Source organism: Danio aesculapii, unplaced genomic scaffold, assembly GCF_903798145.1.
Source record: "Danio aesculapii unplaced genomic scaffold, fDanAes4.1, whole genome shotgun sequence".
NCBI classification, from domain to species: Eukaryota; Metazoa; Chordata; class Actinopteri; order Cypriniformes; family Danionidae; genus Danio; species Danio aesculapii.
Genome location: NW_026613832.1, coordinates 2,915 through 26,833, shown reverse-complemented (window position 1 = coordinate 26,833; position 23,919 = coordinate 2,915). Strand labels below are relative to the sequence as shown.

Genomic DNA, 23,919 nt, shown 5'->3' with positions numbered 1-23,919 from the left:
TATATATATATATATATATACGTATATATAAATATATAAACAGTCGCGCATCACATCTCCCTAAGATCACATTTGCACGTATATTGGGCCATCTTTATTGTCGAACACTGCTTTTAAGAAAACTACCATTTAAAAATTATTTTCAACCGGCCAGAGTGGCTAGTGGGAGTATCTGTCTGACCCAGCACAGCTGAAATCTACCCGCATTTGGCAGGTTGGCGGGTGTTAATGTCAAGCCCTGACACTACCATTCAACTCGCCATGAAATTAATATTGCTTTATCATTTCCTTTGAACTCACGTGTCCTTTTAATCTGTTATGTACATATTAATCCTTCAAAACAAACGTCTCAATGATATTTACTGGTGTAATGGTGGGATCAACCTGTCATTTACATGAGATCAATAGCATACCACAATCATAAAACACTCCAAACATATAGAATTTTGTACAGAAGTAAACAAAGCTGTGAGATTTTTACTTTAGACTGATTTTTAGTCTTCACGGCATGCAAGTCAACTTGTTGCAAGTGTCCAGTGGCAGGACAACAGGCAGCAGGGTTAAAAAAAAACCCAGGGAGATACTGACCGTAACGCATTATGTAAGAATGTGACAAGGAAGAGATGCATGCACCGTACAAATTCCTACATGTCATTTCCACAACTTACATTTTTCAATATGACAGGCTGCACAGTTTTTCTCCAAGCCCAATCAAACACAGCCGATTGCAAATAATCTTGGTGTTAAAGACTCTTTTGAACACCTTAATTATTTGGATCAGCTGTGTTTGATTAGGGTTGGAGCAAAACTGTGCAGAGCTGCGGCCCTCCAGGAATTGAGTTTGAGACCCATGTGTTAAATGCATTATGTTTCTATATCTAACAGCCTAGACTATGGTATATAGTTTTACTAAAAGTATCATCAGGCAAAGCCATACACACCTGCATACCGCACACTCGAACTCCTAATGTGGCAGATGTGCTCTGCTCGCACTTCTTCATCTGACGAGCAGCTTTTTCCTCGGAAGCATCATCACCATGCTGCCGGGTGCCCATCTTCAAGTCCAGGATGCAGGGGTATTTGAAATGATGGACCACATTTTCCAGCAGCAGAAATTCTGGTGGTGGTTTTAAGTCAAGGGCCATAATGTGAACACATAAAAAAAAAGACACACAGTTGTACTAAATATATCTATATTTATGACTTGATCTGTTAAAGGGGTGGTCCATTATGATATCATATTTTAAACTTTAGTTGATGTGTAATGTAGTTGTGTGAACATAAACAACATCTCTGAATGTAATATGCTCAATGTTTAATGCAAAGGGAGACATTGACTTTTACAGAGTTAGCTTAGCAAAGCCTACAGTGAACAAAGTTTGGGGACTATATATCCGGGTTAGTGATGTCATAAACCCTTCATTTACTGTAGCTACACATTCATTTTTATCCGCCAAACCCCTGTAAACATACACAATCTTCACCAGCGCTGTATTGTCTCTCTATGCGGCCGCTTTCCCTGCATTCTACATCTCTTAAAAGATATGTGAACATTTTATATTACTTACACATGCTTATAACCTGAATAAATATGAAATACACTTGTCAGATGTTATTTTAGAGTGCAGGCGTGAGGTTTAGCTATGTCCTCTACATTTTTGTCTGATTCTGGCTCAAACTGATAACAGTTACACTGACAGTATTTACACAACAGAGGCACAGCTAGTAGACACTTGACAACAGGTGCATAGATTTAGGGTGGACGGAGGTAACGTGTCCCCACCAGTATCTACCAACTACTGAAATGTCCCCACCAATAATTTAATCCACTTAAAAACGCACCACCCCCCAAACACAAATGAACATTGTGATTGGCTGTGCCTTTCCCTGCTGTCATGCGAGAGGCTGCTTTCAGATACAAGCAGCGTCAAAACAACTGCACAAGGGGAATTTTCCCGAAAGATGTGTGTGAGGTGTGTGACACACACAGGTGAGGATGGCGGTAGCAAAAAAAGGTGGACATGAAGATCTTTTTTCAACGAAAAGTGTAAGTCACATAAACTCAATTTTGCTTCTGAATGAGTCCATCATGATAATGCTGCTTTGCTAGTGTTTTTCACAGCTTTTATGGTCAGTCTAACGTTATAGCAGACTGATGTAGTCTGTGAACAATATTCCTGCAGAATATTATATACTGCAGAATAAACACCTACATGTAAAAGTATATGACCCTGCCAGTTCTCCTAATCTCTTAAGCAGGTCGCACAACAGAAGCGGCGCTCTGCGGCGCACCGCCACGCAGCGCCATACATTTTAGAATTCTAAACATAGGTTTCTATCAGGGTACACACCGGCGCCGCAAGTCGGTGGCTGTGCGCGGCACCCAGCCACAACTCGGGACACTGTTCATTTCTCTGCCGCGCCACAGAGCGCCATCTGATTAGTTTCATGTTAAATATTATGCAAATGTCTGCGTCTGGTGTGTGACACTTTAAACGGTCATGTGCGTACCGTGTCGCGTCGTCGAGCGGTGCTTCCGGTTTGCGGCCTGCTTCAGAGTAGCATCTCCAATTTTAGTTGAAACAATATGTCTGAAAAACTACAGCCTGTGCTCCATCTTTTAATAATACTATGAGACATGTTAAATTTGCATGAAAAATAAACGAAAGTCTTTATTAAACTCTCGCTTTATCTGTTAATAAACATTATTTTAACATTACACTTTCAGGCATGTAACCAGCTTATTAAAAAAAGGGGTTATTTGTTTTCTGAAAAACTGAACCTTTTTGCAGTTATTCACCTGATTAATTATTCATTCTATTTAATTGAGGTATAAATATTACATTTTAGTGACACATTAAGAACTTACTTTTGCTGGCTTATCTTGTTGGATAGTTATTATAACTACACTTTTTGATGTACCAAAAATACTTCTTACCATTTTGTCAAATTGCTTTATTTACACATGTGCACATAGAAATTAGAACTTTAAATTCTTAGAATAAAGAAATGAAGAATTCAGATGCCAAAACCTCTAAACACCATGTAAAATGAGCAATTTTCTCAGCCTCGTATTTTTATGTTCAATTATTTCACTTTAAAGGCAATGGAAAGGACGTATTCGTCACCATAAAAGTAAAATCACTGAGTCCACACACAAGTTTGAGAAAAATGCTAATTTTAGAAAAAATTATTAAATGGCATTTAGAGGTTTTTGCATCTAAACTCTTCAAATAAGAGAATGTACTTATGGCTCGTTTCCACTGACTGGTACGGGTCGGTATGGGTCAACTTTATCAGGCTTGCGTTTCCACTAATAAGAGTACCCTTTTGGTGGGCGTGGTGTATGACAAAGTTTCAGTCGACTTCATTCTCGCTCGAGAAAATGTCTACAGTAAAGCTGTACAGGTCGCTCACATATCATATGAGAAGCACTTCTCACAAAACAGATGCTTTATACACATAAATACTTGTGTAGAAATGTTTATTACTAACTTTTCTATGAACATGAGTTGATTATAACTGCAGATCAATGACAGTGCAAAATAGCCTATTGTAATATCTGTAATTATATCAAATAAATAAATAAATGAAAATATATAAACACATACAACCTCTTATAGTCTCCGATATGTTATCAATTACAGAAGAACTACACACAGCAGACATTTCGTTTGTATTTAGGTTAAAAAAAAAACACAAAATATAGCCTACAGTCAGTGAAAACCTCTCATCTGTGTCTGTAATCTTTAGCAGCACATGTAACTTCTGTTAGTAATTCCATCATTCCCAGTTCAAATTAGTCCAAAAGGTGATAATGACAATAATAGTAAAACAAGTTTGTTCACGTTTGCTGAAAAAATAATGTGCTCCTTTTTTTCCGGCTCCTCCCTTGTTTTTTCCGCGCTTCACTCTCGCGTTTGTCAGTGTCTGACAGGATCGGGTTTCAAAAGCAAGTCAATAATCAAGCGCACGTTATTATCATGGGCTCAAGAAATTTGTTATTTCAGATATAGACGCGCGGCGAACACAAGCAAGAAAGCGAAACCGCTCGCGCCTCAGACTGGCTCATATAAAACTACGAGGCACAGGGTAAATCTGCTCTTCTTCTTGGCTTTGTGGCTGTTCATCATGACGACGATAAGGTTTGTTTGAGCCCAGGTCGACCATGGCTCGTTATTATATGTATATATAATTCCGCTGTAATGTCTCGGCTCGTCAGCTGTGTATTTTAAACATGGCGGGTTTTTTGTTTTCATTCTGGCTTGTTGCGTAAGCGAATGATGCCTCTCTGTAAACCAATAGCGTTCAGCTGCGGGTCTAGCTCCGCCTCTTGGTACCCTTTCGAAAGAGTGCCGAAAAAGTGGTACGGTACGGTTTGGTTCGGTACGCCTTTTGACAGTGGAAACGGCCATAAAAGCGTACCAAACCGAACCATACCGTACCACTCAGTGGAAAAATAAGCCATTATTTTTAAAATACAATTTTTTAATCATAATTTTTTTGGGGAAATCGGTTAAAACTTGATTTAAATTAAAAATGGAAGCCTATTGGCAAATAACAAACTGACCAGTGCATTCAACCTTTCTCAGTGAGAATTTGACCATTTGAATAATAAGATAAATTCAAACATAATAATAATAATCCAACTTTTGGTCTTTCAAACCACCTGTACCCCCTTGCCTACGCGCCTGACTATTTAATGTAACTTAATAAATTGTATGAAGAGAGGATAAATTAATAATATTTTTTAATAGCAGTTAAATAATTAATAGCAATATAGAAAATATATAATTAAAAAAAACAATATTCATTCTTGGTGGGGGTGTGGGGGGGATTGTATTCACTCGTCCCCACCAATGTCAAGTGCAAACCTACGCCCTTGCTTGACGCTTCCTAGTGACGTCGAGCAGATCTGCAAAACACAGCACATTATGTTAGCTGACCAATCAAAGTCTCTTCAGGGTGGGCTTTCAGATGAACTAGGAAATATGACCGTCGTTTTCATGCTAGCTGAGTAGCTGTATATAATCAAAGTAAGGTATATGAAAAAATAACGTGATTTTTTTACAAATGAAGCATGAGCACACATTGCTTTGCACCCCATAAACACAACCTAGCCTTAAAAATACACTCTGGACCACCCCTTTAAAACAGACCAATGAAGGAGCTGTTTGTTCCAGTTAATTTAACTGTTATAAAAAACATCGTCTTTACTCTAGTACAGGGCTATTCAACTGGCGGCCCGTGGGCCACACCCGGCCCCCAAGGCAATTTGTTCCGGCCCTCCAAATAGTGTGACCAAGACATCAAAAATAAGTTTAGTTCAGTCGAAAAACGATTGCTATTAGCTATGAAGTGACGTGCGTCTCTTCAATACAGCACAAGCTGCAGTTGAAGGCTGCGCAGAAAGTGAGTCAAGTGTCATTAAATGAGTGGTGCGGGTTTCCGAAAAAATTTGGATATGTTTGCAGAAAAGGCCTTTTGTACAATGCACTGATATCATCAATAGGGATGCAATAATTAGCAGATTTCACTATTAACCATGCTTTAATTCATCATGGTAAATTAATCGTAAAGGCTTCTCAACGCTGTGTTTTTGTTGCATGGAACAAAACTGCTGCAACTAAACAAAGTTATGCCAACTGTGTGCTAGTTTAAAGTTCCGAGCTTATTCCGAGGCTAATACGCACACACACTGGATTAACTATAGCAGCTGGAAATTCACATATTGCGTTTTTTCTGTACGCAAGTTCATTATTTCCATTGGAGATGTGCGCATATTGGGAGCGGTGCTTAAATTAACATTAGACAAATACTATTTTTTTTAATTCTTTTTTAAATAGTTCTATCATTTATTTTCATTGTAAAAATGTTCACTCATGTTTAAATCAAAAACTTTTTCAATTTTTTTAAGTCCAAAGAGAGAAATGGACCATTATTTGTTATTTATTAATATTTTGTGCTGTATTTGGTTACTGAGCAGCAATAAACAACACTGTTTTTAATGAATGAATAATAACCGTTATAACCATGATTATTCTTCAGATTTTATAACCGTACAACCAAAATCTATAATCATTGCATCCCTAATTGTTATGCAATTTAAAATATAACATGTAAATGTGTTTGAATGTAGAAGAAGCCAACTTGAGAAATACACTGATTCTGTTGTGCTTCAAAATACAACATTTGAATATGTTTGTAATACGTCTTAGTTTTAAAAAGGCATTTTAGAACGAAAATGATCCACATCTACACTGGCGTTTCATCTAGCATTTCTGAGCAGTCCTCTGTCCGCTAAAAACGCACATCACGTGACCACACACACACTGTCATGCGCTAGTCTGAGCTCCAGAGAGCAGTGCACGTCGGACAGTTTATCAAGAATGTACCGCTGGATCGCACCTCACTATAGTTGTTAAACGTGATATTTAATTCATCTTGTTTCTTTCTAACGACTCCTCTGTCTTTTGAATCTATCAGGTAACGTGTCACAGCATCAGTACACTACTTCAGTCTTTTGCTTTCACGCTTGTACTTAATTTTAGTGAAAACCTCAGATACTGTTGGTTGGTTCCTGTTGGTTGTGCACCTTTTTTACCAAGTTTGTCGACGCCATTATAACAACACAGATCACTCTGCCTATTCATGCCAGAGTCCTGCGGAAAACGTGATTGACAGGTGGTAATTTGTGTGAAACTTATCTTTATTTATTTATTTATTTATTTATTAATTGGTTATGGGTAAAACTAAGACCATGCAGGGTCAGATAGTTAAAATGGTAGGCTACAAATAATTAATTTGTTATGAATTATTCATAAATAATTAATTTACCGCTGCCTATGACAACAATGCCATAGTCGATGTTTCACATTAGACATCATACAATGCCAAATTGGTCGACATCGCCCAACCCTAGTGAGCAACAGAAGAGTAGAGACTACCATTCACAGCTTTTTAATGAGGTGAAATGAAAAAGCAATGATGGTTAAGGTGCTGCAAGGTGAAATTGTGGAATGAAAGAAAAGCTTGTGGAGCTATGGCAACAATGCTCTTCTAAACAGTGCATAAATACACCCCTCACAGATCTCTCCCTTAAATAATATAGGATGCTATACAATAATATATTTGGCATTAGGGCTGTGCGATAACACGATATTTGATCGTGGACGATCAAAATTACTGCACGATCCACTTTTTCGTAAGAATCGTTGTATCGCCATATAAAGTGCACAACACGTCATATCCTTTGCAGTTCGATAGACAGAGTCGGTGACAATGGAGGGAAACACGGAGTTGGTTCCTAAAAAAAATTCAACTTCTGTAATATGGAAATGGTTCGGATTTTTGCTAACAGACACAGCGCAAACAACAGTTATTTGCAAATGTTGCAATGATAAGATTCGCACGACGGATAGCAATACAACGAACCTTTTTAACCACCTCAAGAGAAAGCACCCGAAAGAATATGCGGAGAGTCAAATTTTAAAAGGACCCCACGCGAGTACATCACCAGGTACAACCAAGCAGCCAGAAACGACAAGGCTTAAACAAACAACTCTAACGAAAGAAACATATCACAAAGGAACTCCGTATGAGAGAACGAGCAAGCGCTGGAAAGACGTAACTGATGCCGTGACATTTTACCTGACCAAAGACATGATTCCTATAAAGACTGTGGAAAATGAGGGCTTTAAAAGATTGTTCAAAGTCGTAGATCCACGTTACAAAATACCCAGCCGCAAATATTTTTCCTCCACTGCCATTCCACAGCTTTATTCAGAGTGCCGCAGCAAGTTTTTCGCTACAACGGCTGATTTATGGTCTAGCCGTACGTCAGAGCCGTATTTAAGTCTGACGATTCACTATATTCATGAGTGGAAGTTGTGCAGTGCGTGTCTAGAAACAAGGTCATAGCGCAAGGTCTTAGGGACGCGCTTGAACATGACCTGTATGACGACAGATAGTGGGACCAACATGGTGAAGGCATTGGAGCTCAACAGCTGGACTCGTCTCCAAGAATTAGCCAGCTTGCTAGAAAGTATCTCTGCATTCCAGCCACAAGTGCTCCTTCAGAAAGGGCTTTCAGTACTGGTGGCAATATCGTCACCTGCCAAAGGGCATCTCTTAAGCCTGAGAAAGTGAATCAGCTGGTCTTCCTTTCTAAGAATTTGTGATTGTGATTTGTCATACTTTGTCATCTTTAGAAATGTATATGTTCCAAAGCTGCTAAGTTTACAAGACTCAGGAATGAGGTCAGGAAATATTTTTGTATCTTTATTTTATTTTTTTGGTTCTGAAACATGTTGCACAAAAATCTATGGTACTTAACAGAGTACAAAAGGTAGTTTACTGTTTGTATGTTTATTTTTCTTTTCTAAGCCAATGTTTATTTTGGGAGTTATGCTAAAGTATGTGCACTTGCATTGACAGTTATATTTGTATTTAAACTTTATTTAACTTTGTAAAAAAATAAGCCATTTACATTTTTGTAGGTGTTGCTTAGGATCTATCTATAATAAGCTGATTTGTTAGACTTGTTAAACTAAGATTTGTTAGATTTGTTAAACAAATGTTCATTTTGATGGTACAGTAATTGTAATGCAAGTCTTGTTGAATGTTCTTTCTTTGCAGAATAGCACTTGCATTAAATCTTCACATGATTAAAATATTTTTATACATACATGCTAAGAGTATATTTTTATATGGGGACATTAGTTTGGTTGTATTGTACCTTTGTAATTTGCAAAATATTCTTAAAAAACCAACTTAAAAAAAAAAAATCAGGATAAAAATCATGAATCGTGATTTCCCCAGAAAAAATTGGGATATGATAGTTTTTACATATCGCCCACCCTTATTTGGCATATACATTAGATTAGTTGGTAGTGAAGCTAAAATCAGAACAATAACTGGTTTAAATTGTCGTTCTATTCCTAAAGATGTTAGGTGACCAAACTCTTATTTCAATGGATATAATTGTTCAATAAAACCATTTTGTTTAAATGAACCAAAATAGGCATCACGGTGGTGCAGTGGGTAGCACGATCGCCTCACAGCAAGAAGGTGGCTGGTTCAAGCCCCGGCTGGGTCAGTTGGCATTTCTGTGTGGAGTTTGCATGTTCTGCCTGTGTTCGCGTGAGTTTCCTCCAGTTCAAAGACATGTGGTATAGGTGAATTGAATAAGCTAAATTGTCTATAGTGTATGTGTTTGAAACGTGTGTATGTATGTTTCCCAGTGTTGGGTTGTGGCTGGAAGTGCATCCGCTGTGTAAAACATATGCTGGATAAGTTGGCGGTTCATTCCACTGTGGCGACCCCGTATTAAGAAAGGGACTAAGCCGAAAAGAAAATGAATCAAAATATATTGGCTATATTCACTGGGATATGGCTGTATTCATTTTCAAAAGGGGAGTACTCATTTATGCTGAACAAGAAAAATTATTTCGTTCACTGATCATGTTACTGGACAATGAGACTAAGCCTTGGCCTGATCTCAGTCTCTATTGTTTTAATCATTTGATTAGAAAAAAAGTTCAAACGATTTGCTCAAATGGCTTACAAAACTACCGCAAGATTGTGTTCACAAACATCAGGTCTCTGCACACTAAACATAGCTTAACATTTACTAAATACAGTATTTTCATTGCACCTAAGCTACACAAAGTACAATCTATTTAAGTGATAGTTCAAATAAAAATGAAAACAGTCATCATTTACTCACCCTTCATTTGTTAAAAACCTCATTGAGCTTCTTTCTTCTTATGAACACGCAAGACAATATTTAGAATATGGAGGTCGATGGGTGCCAGCATCTAGCATTCTTCAAAATATTCTTAATTTGAATTCAGAAAAAGAAAAAAAAAACTCCTAAAAGATTAAAACCACATGAGGTAATTTTCATTTTTGGTTGAACTATCCCTTGAAATGTCAAGTTTAAATGTAATTACGTACTTGTCCAGTGAGTATAATTAAGTTTGCTTTAAAGTGCTCATAGACCTACCCCAAATATGTTTTTACTAGCTTTTGAAATATGTAGCCCTGACTACTACTTGTGTTGTATACAGTGCTTAATTATTTCATTAATACCATCAAACCACATCAATATGTCAACAGACACTGAGCTAGAGTATGTTTTGGCAAGTATTTTATATACTTGAGATATTTTAGTAGATGGTCCACTTAAACTGCTTGCCATGAAATCAAAACTAACAACTTTCTATTAACTATGCCTTTTCCCCTTTAAAAAAAATGTAATAAATAAAAACAGAGTAGGATACTGTAGAGTTTCCTGTCTTTAGACTCAGAGCGCATTCGGCTGAGCTGTTGCTTATGGCAGCGAAGACTCCAAGGGTTGTGGCTGATCTTTTCTGAACTCAGGCCACTGTTGCTGTCAAGCATCTGAAAGGGAACATCTGAATGCATCTGTAGATCCAGAAGAGGGCTCTTCAACTCCTGCAGACTACACAGACACATTATTAACAAAAGTGTGCCACTTAAAAAGGTTTTATTACTTATTATTAATATATATTTTACATGGGAATTTTTAGTTGGAAAATGGGTTTCACAAAAATGTACAACCCCAAATCAGAAAAGTTGAGACAATATGGAAGACAAAAATAAACGGACAAAAAAAAAAAAAAAAAGCTGAACAACCGTGATCTCCAATCCCTCAGGCAGCACTGCATCAAGAATCGACATTTATCTATAAGTGATCCCACCACATGGGCTCAGGACTACTTTGGGAAACCTGTGTCAAGTACAGTACCTTAATACGTTGTTACATCTACAAATGCCAGTCAAAACTGTACTGTGCCAAAAGGAGACCCTATGTTAACAGTGTCCAGAAGCCCCATTGACTTCTCTAGGCTCTGAGGCATTTGGGATGGACATTATACAGTGGAAATGTGTACTGTGGTCAGGTGAATCAGCGTTCTGGTATGTTTTGGGGGAAACAAACGAAAGAAGAAAAGAATCATCCATCGCTTCCAGCAGCGATGTTCAAAAGCAAGGCTCTGTCATGGTAAAGGGTTGTGTCAGTGCCCTTGGTAAATGCTTTACTGTTCCAACCTTTTTTAAAATATGTTGAAAGAACCAAAATTGGAATACATGTTTATTAAAAAAACAATATTACAAATCACGAGGAACACATCAAATAATGTGCTGTTGTATTGTTTGCAATGAAATACAATTCAAAGTAAATTTAGAAATCACTTTGAGTTTATTTGAGCTGCATTATCAAAGAGATGATTCTCTGCTGTGATCAGTTGTACAAAATTGTGTAAATTCTCATTGCTAACCAGTAAAATCCCAAACATACTAACTGAGCTAAGATCAATGTTGATACATCATGCATCTGTTGGGAGAAAGATTCTCGGAATGTTTGTTTTTCCACTTATCATAACTGGGGAAACCTTAAAGTCCACGTGAACCGAAAGCTGAGACTTATTTCAGTATGTTGTATATACTTCTAAATGAACCGGAATATTGAATAGGGGACGGAGCTTTTTTTTAAAACATAATTTCTCTCATAATTTTGCCTCATAGTCTTGGCAAACTAATGTTAAAATGGGTGTGGTTAAGAATTTTACTATACAGTTGCTATTGAAGATCTTAAGTTAACATCAACAGAAGGTCCTCACTCCAAACATGAAAGCAAATGGTCAGCAAACATCTTTTCTCAGTGTATTAACTTGCACAGATTAATTGTTCACATTTTTCTTTTCACGCAGATTTTAAGTTTATAGTGCACTTCATAAATACTACAGACTCTAACATTTGTATCAGCTGTTTGCAGTAGAAGAGTAAATAAATAATTCCTTCAGTTAAAATTAAATCAGACAGCTGACCAATCTCTAATAGCAGTCAACATATAGTTGCAGAGTTACTAATAGTTATTCATAGTTATTACTACCATAATAACAGTTATACCGTTATTATTTCACTATTACTTCACTTTTTCTCCCAGAACTTGACAATTATTTTTAGAAACTATTTAGAGATTTCAGAAAAAGATCACAATCTCCTTTTTTCTTATATACTTTTTGCTTTGTGCATGCAACATGCAGAAAACACTGAGAAACAAATTAGTTTTGTCTTATTTTCATAATTTGTGATTTCTCTGCCTTTGGATTGCTGCAAATGGTGCATACTGAAATACAAATAACAAGCTTACTCACTTGTCATTGCCATCGCTCTCGTGAGCATGTCTGTCTTCTTTGTGCTCACTACTGGAGCGGTGGAGGCTACGTCGAGAATGTTTCCGGCGAGGCTGATCTCTTTCAGACAGTTCTTCATGGTCCAGCCCTTCGCTCTCTTCATACGGATATGCCACCAGATTGATGTAACCATCAGAATCACCTTCAAAGCACACCAGCACCACACCTACAACATAAACATGTCAACTTACTATTGTGATCTGTTGTACGATTTTTCTGTAATTATTATTATTATTTTTTTTTTTTATTAAAAAATTATTATGTTGATTTAGTTGACAAAAATTATAATTTAACTCATTCTAGGTTTTAGATAATAATGCAGATGCAACCAACTTTTGAATGGTAAATGTTTGTATAATAGAAGTGATGATGTGTAGTTAGTTGAAAACATCTCCGCATTTCAGAATGCCGTAAACACACTGCACACTACACAATGAACCAGTTTCAGAAAGGAGGTAAAGTGAAAACTCAGAGTATGTTAACCCTGAAATGAGAGAAACTCTGGGTTCTCCATTTCAAAATGGCAGGTTTGTCAACCTGGAGAAAGCAGGGCAAGTCAAGCCTGTTTCTGAGAGGTAACATTTAATTAGAGTTAGTTACCATGGTAACTTAGGCCCAATCCCAATTCTATTTTTGTACCCCAACCCCTTCCCCAACAAACAGAGTGTGAAGGGGAAGGGCTTTAAAATTTACCCCTAAGAAATGGGACAGCACTTCAGCAACTGCACACGTCATCATATGACATTGTGATCTCTTACTTCATATGAGATCAGACGATGGCGACTGCTGTAGTTATTCCAGTTGTGTTCTTTTTTGGTATTTATCTTCATAACTATCTAATGTGGCAATAAGATCGTAACTGTACAGTGCATTTACACCATGGCCATATTCATCTATGTAAACACATCAAAAACAACATTAACATTATAGCAGACACTGTAAAAAGTTCTTCCCAGTCACTAGACTTTTGTGACAGGGTATTCGAGTGTCAGAATGTTGTTAGACTGCTGTACAGGAGTTATTATTATGGATTATAGACAGTGAAAATTTGCATTTTTTTATTAGCATTGATTTTAGCTTTTTTTTTTTAAAGCATGACGGTAAAACATGAACGCGGAAATGATTGTATTAAAACATATGCTTGTTTGTCGTAAAAATTCGTAATAATGACAAAAAAATACTAATTTGTGGATCTCCTGACTTCCGAATGCAGTTATGCTGCCGTTGTAGCTGTTGCATTCTGGGAAATATTCTTACCCCTTGGTTTCGAGTGTGGTCCTGAAAAATCTCTCTTTTGAAGATCAAAACAATTGAAGATCAAAACATGACCTTTCTGGACAGAAATTTAAAACGTGGACCAATCGCTCACTTTTTTTAATGGCTAATCATCTTGTTTAATTTCGCCGCTTTTCGCAGCACCGTACTACAGAATTTTGCAAGCTCAAACTCTAGTGTGATCGCAGCATTAGTCTACTCAGACTTGATTGACCTAACTCAGATCAGCTGTTCTGAAACAGAGTTTTTAATCTCTTGGTACAGTAAGTCAACTCAGAGCTCAAGTATAAACTCCGAATTGAGTGAACCTCCTTACTGAAACAGGCCCAATGTGTCCTTCAGATTCTTCTGCCTCCAATTCAAACGATTGTTTTTGTCCCTCTTTGTACCTGCAGTTTAGAACTAGCAAATCTGAAACCAAGGCATGCATTTTTACACATACTCTGCTGGACAGTTTATTAACAGTTTTCTGTAAGTTAATGTCTCTAAGGTAAGGGTAAGAAGTTTATAAAATACATTATGATTTTAGAGACACCTTGTGCTAAGTAACTGATTGTGGTAAAAATAAAATCAAGTTCATTAAAAAAAATGTCCATATGAATTAGATAAAAAAAAAAAACAGTTCAATTATATTGTGAGGTATAAAGTCAGTTCTAAAAATCAGAATTGTAGGGCATAATGTCACAATAACTTTTTTTTTAATTCCACGAGAAAAGGAGACTTCCATAGCTTCTATAGAGTGAAGCAGGAGGGGCTAGCACTAAGGGCTGAATAATAATCCCATCATGCATCGGTCTTGAAGCTAATTTTTAGCTCTGTGATCCGTTCTCAGTGATGTCAGCCCAGAAACCGGAGCTCATGAATGAAGACTGTGATGACGCCTAATGAGCTAATTCAGGAAGAGCTCTGTTTGATAAGCATTACACAGGGTTACAAGATGTTGTACGACTGGCTGATCTAGTAAGGACATAACAAGGTGGGAAGGACGTAATAAGATGTGGTGCTTGTTAAGGTGTACAATTTAGGCAGAAGTTCTTGATCAACACATCTTACTTATATTTAATAACATCTTATTTATATTTATTTACAAGTATGTATGTTGTACTTTACTGTATGTTTGTGGATATCAAATCTAGGGTGCAATGGGGAAAAAATATCAGTAACAATATATTAAAGCAGAAAAACAAAGGCTTGCTTGGTTTTGGGACTTTTGGGACTTGTGGAGCTGCGCATGGATGGATTTGCTCTTCAGTGTTTGGACTTTCGGCAATGAAAATTAAATCACACTGAAATTAATTAAACTGAACTCTGAAAACTGGACTGACACAGTTTCAATTTACTAGAACTTCTAGTTTTGTTACGTTGCTTTAACAATGTACATTGTAAAAGTGCTATAGAATTTAAGATGAACTGAATTGAAAAAGACTGACACTGAAGAAAACACCTGGAGAAAAATAAAACTTGTCAAATGATAAAGATGTTTTAGAATGGTCAACAACAGAATTTACATCAATGATGGTGAGCTGTAAAATATCTAGTAAAATATTATTTACTGTCATCATGGCAAAGATAAAATAAATCGGTTATTAGAAATGAGTTATTAAAACTTATGTTTAGAAATGTGTTTAAAAAATCTTCTCTCCGTTAAACAGAAAAACACCTAATAAATGTTTTTTTTTTCAGTTGAAATTTTATTTAGCTAATATTTCAAATTTTATATAAACACTATTTACCATTCCTATATTACCAAAATATTTTGCAGTGTGTGCATGCCCTTTACAGCACAGAAATCATTCAAATATAAGTAAAATAACATTCATTACATAGATTTAAAAAGCACCTAAATAGTTTTGCATTTTGTGATTTATTTTCAATTGAATAAAAGACAATTTTCATATATTTCATCACTGAGGATTCCAAAAGGTAGTATAAACATCTTGTCTCATTCTCATGAACCCAATCGTGTGTATTGTCTCATGGAGTAAGCGTCACACCCCTAGTGTAAAGTACTGCAAAATAAATGGAAACTTTTTTTTAATACGGCAGCTTAAAATTTTGAAACCCCTAAAAACTCTGTATCTGTCTCATATATAAAACCTTTATTATATTATAATGTCTCCTGGATAACAATCTTTAAAACTGTAATCATCCCAATCTGTTGACATTTCAAAACAATGCCATGTGATTCATAAGCACAGGTCTATTTAGACCTATTGCTGTGACTAGAGGAGAAAATTAGCAAGCTTCAATGTTACTCCAGCATAACCCAAAATAGTCACTGGAAGTTACAGATGAATGACATGCATTCAGCCCCATCAAAACTCAAAGGGAGGAACTGGTTCATATGGAAGGTATGCTGTGAATCTGGAATGTGGAATGTTTTGGGGGTGGCAAGAAGTGAACATTGGACAGATGCGAAAAGACTTGAGTGTCCAACATACAACCTCAGTTTACAATGCCTATTACAGGCTGTGTGAATTACTATCTTTCATGTGGTGTAAAATGTATAAAGGGGGATTCAACATTGGTAAAATTAGCTAATTCATTTATATATTAGCTTTTCAATTTGTGCTACAGGACAAGGGGAAGACCTAGATTACTGGACATTAGTAACCAATTTGGTTTATGAATGGAGCTGGATTATGCAGTGGTTAAAAAAAATCTTTAAAATAATTGTAAATCTGACTGGTAACTAGTTTTGCGATTTGTGATTGAGATTCGATATATATTGCGAAAATTGTGTATTGCAATTTTTTATCTATTGTGATTCAATATTAAAATGTATTGTGATTTTCGTTTGCACATTAGAGATTAAACAATTAAAATGTGTGTTCATTGCTCACTGCTGTGTGTGTGTGTCCACCTGAAAATTTAAAATGCGTTTTCATGCTTGGCCGTAATGCCATCCACCCAACCATTCAACCATGTTAAAGTTGTTAAACATTTTAATTATGTCTCCAGTTTTAAGAAATTAAACCTGCTATATAATTCAATATACTGTAACCCTTAATCAGAAATTGCCGAGGAAGTTGCTGAGATTTTTGCTTCAGTATGTTGATGTACTTCCAATTGAAACAGAATATTAAGTAGGAAAAAGGGCTTTCTTTTTGAGCAAAAAGGTGGTTTTGGTGCATATAGCTAATATTACCCTTCATGACAAGTTTGAGGGGAGTGAATTTTTTTTGTAACTCATCCGTTTTGTTTTTATTAAGTTATATTGAGTCTGCATAATTAAGGGCGTGGCCACTTGAGTGACAGCTAGATCTCGTTGGTCGATGTCATGTCATTCCGACTGATTAGTCGCTAAACTAAATATATATCATATTTTTTATGTGTTTTATGTGACTTTACACAGTCAATTGCCTTTTGGAATTATTTCCTACAATAATCAGATAATATGGCATGCTGTGTGCACTTAATTGTGCTCACAAACCATTCAAGTTGCCTCCATGCCCCAGGTGAGTGAAATCCCATATCTATAAATGTATTTGTTTTATTTAAGATCAAATATAATTTATAATTTTCTTTAGACCTGTAATGCACTCCAAAATCTGACAGATTGATTAGCTGTATGTTATAAAACAGTCATATGAAACTTGTCATACAGTTTTATGCCTGGATTTTATAAATAGCTTTGCATTTAGCCTACTAATACAGACTATTTTTTTAAGTATTTGGAAGTAATTCGCGTTTTCCTCCTGTAGAAAAATGTCATAAGAACAATGCTTAGTGGCTCTAAGTATTACAACAGTGTTTAAAAGACTAAACACTTTATTGATATAGTGTACAACCAAGCACATGTGGTCAGAACACAAAAGAGCCGCAGGTAATGAAGTACTAAACGTTTTTTCCCAAAGAAAAGCCCGTCTAAGCAAATTGCTAGACTTTGTTCCGGAATCGATTAATTTTTTTAGCATTTCTAAATAAAGATCAAGCAGACTGAGATGACAGATGACTGAGTGATCAATGCTTTCTTTGTTCTATCAATGCAAGGTTTTGGTTTTATTTGTGAGTATCCTGTAACTGTTTAGAGCGATGACTTTCTTTTTTCTTTAAGATCAAAATTACAGAATATTTGAAGGTTTTCACTACCATTAGAAAAAAAAGATAATACAAGTATACCTGCGTGTTTGTCAACATCACAGATTTAAGCTTTTATGCAGTGAGTATTGCATACTTTTAATAAAGCAGCATTTAAGTAAAATTGATAAATGCTCATTGTCACAAAGTGATTCTGACAAAATCAGAAGGGTCTGCAGGCAGTAAATCACAGATTTATCAATGTCTCAGAAAGTTACATTGTACAGTCGAAAGAAGTAGAAAGTATTCAGACCCCTTACATTTTAAAATTTTTGCAAATTTTTAATTTTTTTCTCATAAATGTACACACAGCACCCCATATTGACAGAAAAAGACAGAAGTGTTAACATATTTGCAGAATTATTTAAAAAAAAAGAAAAACTGAAATATCACATGGTCCTAAGTATTCAGACCCTTTGCTGAGTATTTAGTAGTAGCACCCTTTTGATCTAATACAGCTATAAGTCATTTTAGATTTATCAATGTCTCAGAAAGTTACATTGTACAGTCGAAAGTAGTGGAAAGTATTCAGACCCCTTACACTTTTTAATTTTTGCACTTTTGCAAATATTGCACCCATTTGCTAAAATTATTTTAAGTTCATTTTTTTCTCATAAATGTACACACAGCACCCCATATTGACAGATAAAGACAGAAGTGTTGACATTTTTGCAGAATTATTTAAAAAATAAAAACTGAAATATCACATGGTCCTAAGTATTCAGACCCTTTGCTCAGTATTTAGTAGTAGCACCCTTTTGATCTAATACAGCCATAAGTCATTTTAGGAAAGATGCAATAGCTCAGTTTAGGCAGACGGCCAGCTTTAGGATGGGTTCTAGTCATCCCAAACGTCTTCCATTCAAAGTCTCAATGAACCGGAGGCTGTGATTGTTATTCTTTTTGTAATGTGACGCTGTTCCTAGAAAAACAGAATTTTAAATGAACAAATAGTGGCCGTGGCTTGTTTTTTCTTCCGCGGGCTGAATGGATGTAGTAAGGTAGGCCTTTCATTCAGAAAGATTGGGAAAGAGGTTTTAGAAGAGTTATTACAACCTAACAGACTCCTCCTGCAAACCATTCCTGTTTGCTGTCAAAACTGACAGCTGAAGCAGCGATAGCCACACCCATTATCTCAAAATCATGATATCTGATAAATTAACTAAAAAAACAGGAAGTGCATTTTCAAATTTTTAAAGATTAGAAAGCCAAACATTTTTTAATGACATAGACAGATCAATTGTTAACCAATAAACCAGCAATGTGAGCTAACAAAATCATATGGTTAGTTTTGATTTCTTGGGGACTTTAAGGATTATGGAGGCCACTGTGCTCATAGGAATCTTAAGAGCAGCAGACTTGTTTTTGTAACCTTGGCGAGATCTGTGCCTTGCCACAATTGTGTCTCTGAGCTCTTCAGGCAGTTCCTCTGACCTCATGATTCTTATTTGCTCTGACATGCATTGTGAGCAGTAAGGTCTTTTATAGGTGTGTGGCTTTCCTAATCAAGTCCGATCAGTATAATCAAACACAGCTGGACTCAAATGAAGGCGTAGAACCATCTCAAGGATAATCAGAAGAAATGGACAGACAGCACATGAGTTAAATATATGAGTGTCACAGCAAAGGGTCTGAATACTTAGGACCATGTGATATTTCAGTTGTTCTTTTTTAATAAATCTGCAGAAATGCCAACAATTCTATGCTGATTGAGACTTCTGTACATTCGACTCCCAAAAATCCTGTATAATTAAACCAACAGCAGGTGCATTCTGGGGACACCAAAGGTTTATACGACATTTACGAACTGGGACTTTATTAGGCAATGGTGTCTGTTCTGGTAATATGGCAGTGCCCAGTCTCTCAAAAATGCTTCCTCTGAAGACTCCTATTGAATTTCTATTGTTTTACATATGTTGAAAGCATGTTTGTCAGCGTTTATAGCAATACAACAGCTTCAAACTTCATTGTATTCTAACCACTTCATCACACTTTCCCATGAATGAAGCAGATAGTTGTTTAAACACTGTAAAGATGCTGTTGATCAATTGTGTGCTGATCCAGACATGGACTGATGGAAGAAGAGTCTGAAAACTGTGAGCCTCAAATCTAAATGAGTTTACGGTGTTACATGGACTGGCTGGAAGACCGGTGTGTTGGTAAATTTGGTTGTGGATACTATTGACTTTTTTTTGGCCACACTCATTATTGTGAATAACTGTTTTAAAGATATTCATATCAGAAATAACAGAACAGAATGTTTTGGGCTGAACTCATCTATTTTTCTATGCTGGCACACATGCTTGTATTGAGGGAAGTTTTCAATTAACATTTAATGTCTGTGGCTTGAATATACATATTTAAAAAATTTAAAGGGTGTTATCTGAAATTTAATGATTTTTTTGGGTGTTCTGGTGTTGAATTTAGTGTTGAATTAGATTTTTTTTTTGTTTCCTTTTGGAAGGTTTTATGACCTTATTTATAACAATTTAAGTATATGTGATAAATGATTTCCTTGACATACAGTGCATCCAGAAATTATTCATAGCGCTTCACTTTTTCCACAGTTTTTTAATGTTACAGCCTTATTTCAAAATGGGTTAAATACATTTATTTCCACAAAATTCTACACACAATACCCCATAAGTATTCACAGCCTTTGTCGTGAAGCTCTAAATTGAGCTCAGGTACATTCTGTTTGCGTTGATCATTCTTGAAATGGTTCAGCAGCTTAATTGGAGTTCACCTGTGGTAAATTCAGTTGATTGGACATGATTTTAAAAGGTATACGCCTGTCTATATAATATCCCAGAGTTGACAGTGCATGTCAATGCAGAAACCAAGCATGAAGACAAAGGACTTGTCTGTAGATCTCCGAGACTGGATTGTTTCAAGGCACAAGGCTGGGGAAAGTTACAGAAAAACATCTGCTGCTCTGAAAGTTCCAATAAGCACAGTGGCCTCCATCGTCCGTAAGTGGAAGATGTTTGGAACCACCAGGACTCTTCCTAGAGCTGGCCGGCCATATAAGTAGAGTGATTGGGGGAGAACGCTTAGAGAACCTCAGGCGTTGCGTTTAGAGAAAACCAGGCACCACTCATCACCAGGTTAATACCATCCCTGCAGTGAAGCAGGCTGGTGGCAGCATCATGCTGTTGGGATGTTTTTCAGCAGCAGGAACTGGAAGACTAGTCAGGATAGAGGGAAAGATGAATGCAGCAATGCACAGAGACATCCCGAATGAAAACCTGCTTAAGAGTGCTCTTGACCTCAGAATGGGGCGATGGTTAATCTTCCAGCAGGACAAAGACACACCTCCAAAATATCAATGGAGTGGCTTCACAAAAACTCCCAGACATAAATCCTATTGAACATCTCTGGAGAGATCTGAAAATGGCTGTACACCGTCGCTTCCCATCCAACCTGATAGAGTAAAATTCCCAAAGGCCGGTGTGCCAAGCTTGTGGTATCATATTCAAAAAGACTTGAGGCTGTAATTGCTGCCAAAGGTCATCAAAGTACTGAGCAAAGACTGACATACAGGTGACTTTTCAGGTTTTTACTTTAAATAAATTTGCAACAATTTCAAAAAATCTTTTTTTCACATTGTCATTATGGGGTATTGTGTGTAGAATTTTGAGCAAATAAATGAATTTAATCCATTTTGGATAAGGCTGTAACATAAAAAATGTGGAAAAGGTGAAATGCTGTGAGTACTTTCCTGATGCACTGTAGGTTTGATTTGACCTACGTTTAATTAAAGGACAAAAAAATTCTGGTACTGCAGCATTTAAATAAAAAAGTTTTTTTTCCATCAAAGAAGTGCAGGAAATGTTACTAAATCAATTCAAATACACTTAGCAAAAACTAAGGGTGCTACAGAAAAACTACAGCTACTCTCATTGTTTTTCCAACATCTTTTTAAAACTACCGGCTTAAAATAAGGGCATTAAATCAATGATTTGTTCAAATAATCAGTCTTACCTTTGTACTCAGGGGTAAATTCTTTCATCTCTGGTGGCAGGGACTCATAAAAACGCTGCTCACGGGTGATCAGAGGTTTGCAGACGGTGTGGTCATCATAACGCATCATACTGGTGTGACCGCCCACCTGGTGAATGAATGGCTCCAGGGGAACGCCACCGCAGATTCCCTGTCCTTGGCTGGCGCTGTGCTTGCCCACCTCCATAGTGTGCGGGACACACATGGCGTTGGAGGACCACGTGGAACTGGGGGCATGGGCTCGGGCGCGTAGGCCTGGCGAGCACGAGGTGCAAGGGGGCGGCTGAGAGCACACGCTGCCGCCGGGAGGGGGAGGAGCCAGCACGCTGACCCACCTGCTGACAGATCCTGGCCTCAGGTGCACTGAGATGAATCCGTAAGACTGCCTATCAAAAAGAGAGAAAAACAGATCACATATAACGTTTTTTTTCAGAAATCCTTCAAGGTCCCGCAAACTTAAAATATATTAATACATTATATTACAATATATAAACATATTTTTTAGATGTTAAAAGCAATATGTTAGTCTTAAGGAAATCTACAAGTTAGCGTGCTTGCTCAAAAACAGTGACAAAATTCACATTTAGAAAATACAAACATCCAAAGCAGGAGTCACTAACCCTGTTCTTTTAGGTTACAGGTGCTAAACTCAGTTCGTGGAGGGCCGCAGCTCTGCAGTTTAGTTTCAAACCTAATTAAACACACCTGATCAAACTAATTGAGTACTTGAAGCTGCGGTCACAATAGACTTTTCTACTCATAGACTTTCATTCACACGCACGAAATGCAAGCTTGTGCGACAAGTTTCGCAGTTCACTACACTGCAAAATTCAAGCTTGGTGAACTATGACCTGCGAAATCGCATCACGAGACTGCGTGAGACCAATCGATGATCAAAACATGACCTCTCTGAACAGACGATTAAAGTATAGACTAGTGCTGCACGATTAATCATATTGCAATCGCGATGTCAGCCTATGCGATTACATTACAGAAAATCTTGCGATTATATTAAATAAACGAATGCATTCGTGGACGTAACAAGACATTCATTCTAAGAGCTGTATAAGTCTATTGTAGCGCGTGTGCTTGTGGTCACGTGACTTTCTGCAGTGCGGAGACGGGAGAAAATGAATACAGACCGACACTGAACTTGTGCCCAGAAAAAATACTACCTCCGCTATTTGGCGAAATTTTTGCTTCAGGATATCGGACACTGAGCAGAAAGTGGTACTGTGCAAAATTTGTCAAACTAAATTGCTATATCACGTGGCAACACGACAAATTTATATCAGCACCTGAAGCAACACAGAAAAAAGTATGATGAATGCATAGCGATAAAAGCCAAGAGTTGTAAAGAGACCGAACAAAACAAAGCACAACCCAGTGTGAGCAGAACAAAACAACACATTATTACAGATGTGTTTTCAAGTCTCACGCCATATGAAAAGACGTCGCAAAAATTTTAAGAAATCACTCACTCCATCACGCACTGTTTGGCAAAAAAAAGTATGCACTGTTAGCAAAGAGGGATTTCAGAAAATGAGTCGCACACTGGACAAGAGATACCAGTTGTCCTCACAAAACTACTTCGCTCAAGTCGCAATACCTGAGCTTTACAGCAAGTGCCGTAGCGAGGTTCAACTTGAAATAATTGCAGTGAAATTCTTTTCAACCACTACGGACCTTTGGACAAGCAGGACGACCGAACCATATATTAGCCTAACCGTGCACTTTGTCGACGATGGTTTTGAACTGAAAAGTCACTGCCTGCAAACATCGTATTTCCCTAACGATCACACGGGAGAGAACATAGCCGCGGGTTTGAGAGAGGCACTGGCTGCATGGGACCTCTGGGAGGATGGTTTGGTCGCTGTCACAACAGACAATGGCACGAACATCGTCAAAGCGGTGACGCTTAATCACTGGACTAGGTTCCAGTGCTTCGGGCATAGACTTCATTTGGCCATTGGTAAGTTAAATTAATTTAATCTTTTCATATTTAAAGCTACTCAACTATACATTAGAGAGGACAGCTATTATCATATTTATTTAAGAATAAATGGAAATACAGTGTAGAAATCGGTGTGTCACAAAGAACACTAGAAATGTCCCATTTAAATTATTTTCATCATTATTAGCACATGACTCTAAAAATTAATATGTTTAAAGGACACTTTTCTTTCCTTTAATCTTTTCTTTATCGTTAGATTAAAAATGGTGAGTGATTTGATCAGAATATTAATAACTGGGTGTTTGTCGTAATTTTGTTACTGTTTTATACTAGTATCAATATGGAATTGAGCATGTTGTCAGATTGTGAATCTATGAATATTAAATG

General features: G+C 36.9%; 1 protein-coding gene across 1 annotated transcript; it reads right to left on the bottom strand.

Annotated features, from left to right (window-relative positions):
* Positions 1 to 941: 941 nt before the first annotated feature.
* ip6k1 (inositol hexakisphosphate kinase 1) lies at positions 942 to 21,960 on the bottom strand (the record flags this gene model as incomplete). The annotated part of the gene is made up of 4 exons (XM_056452727.1): positions 21,561 to 21,960; positions 12,183 to 12,387; positions 10,284 to 10,465; positions 942 to 1,117 (listed from the first exon to the last, which is right to left on the bottom strand). Coding segments are annotated over exons 1-4 (786 nt in total), but the record flags the coding sequence as incomplete, so codon positions are not given.
* Positions 21,961 to 23,919: the final 1,959 nt, after the last annotated feature.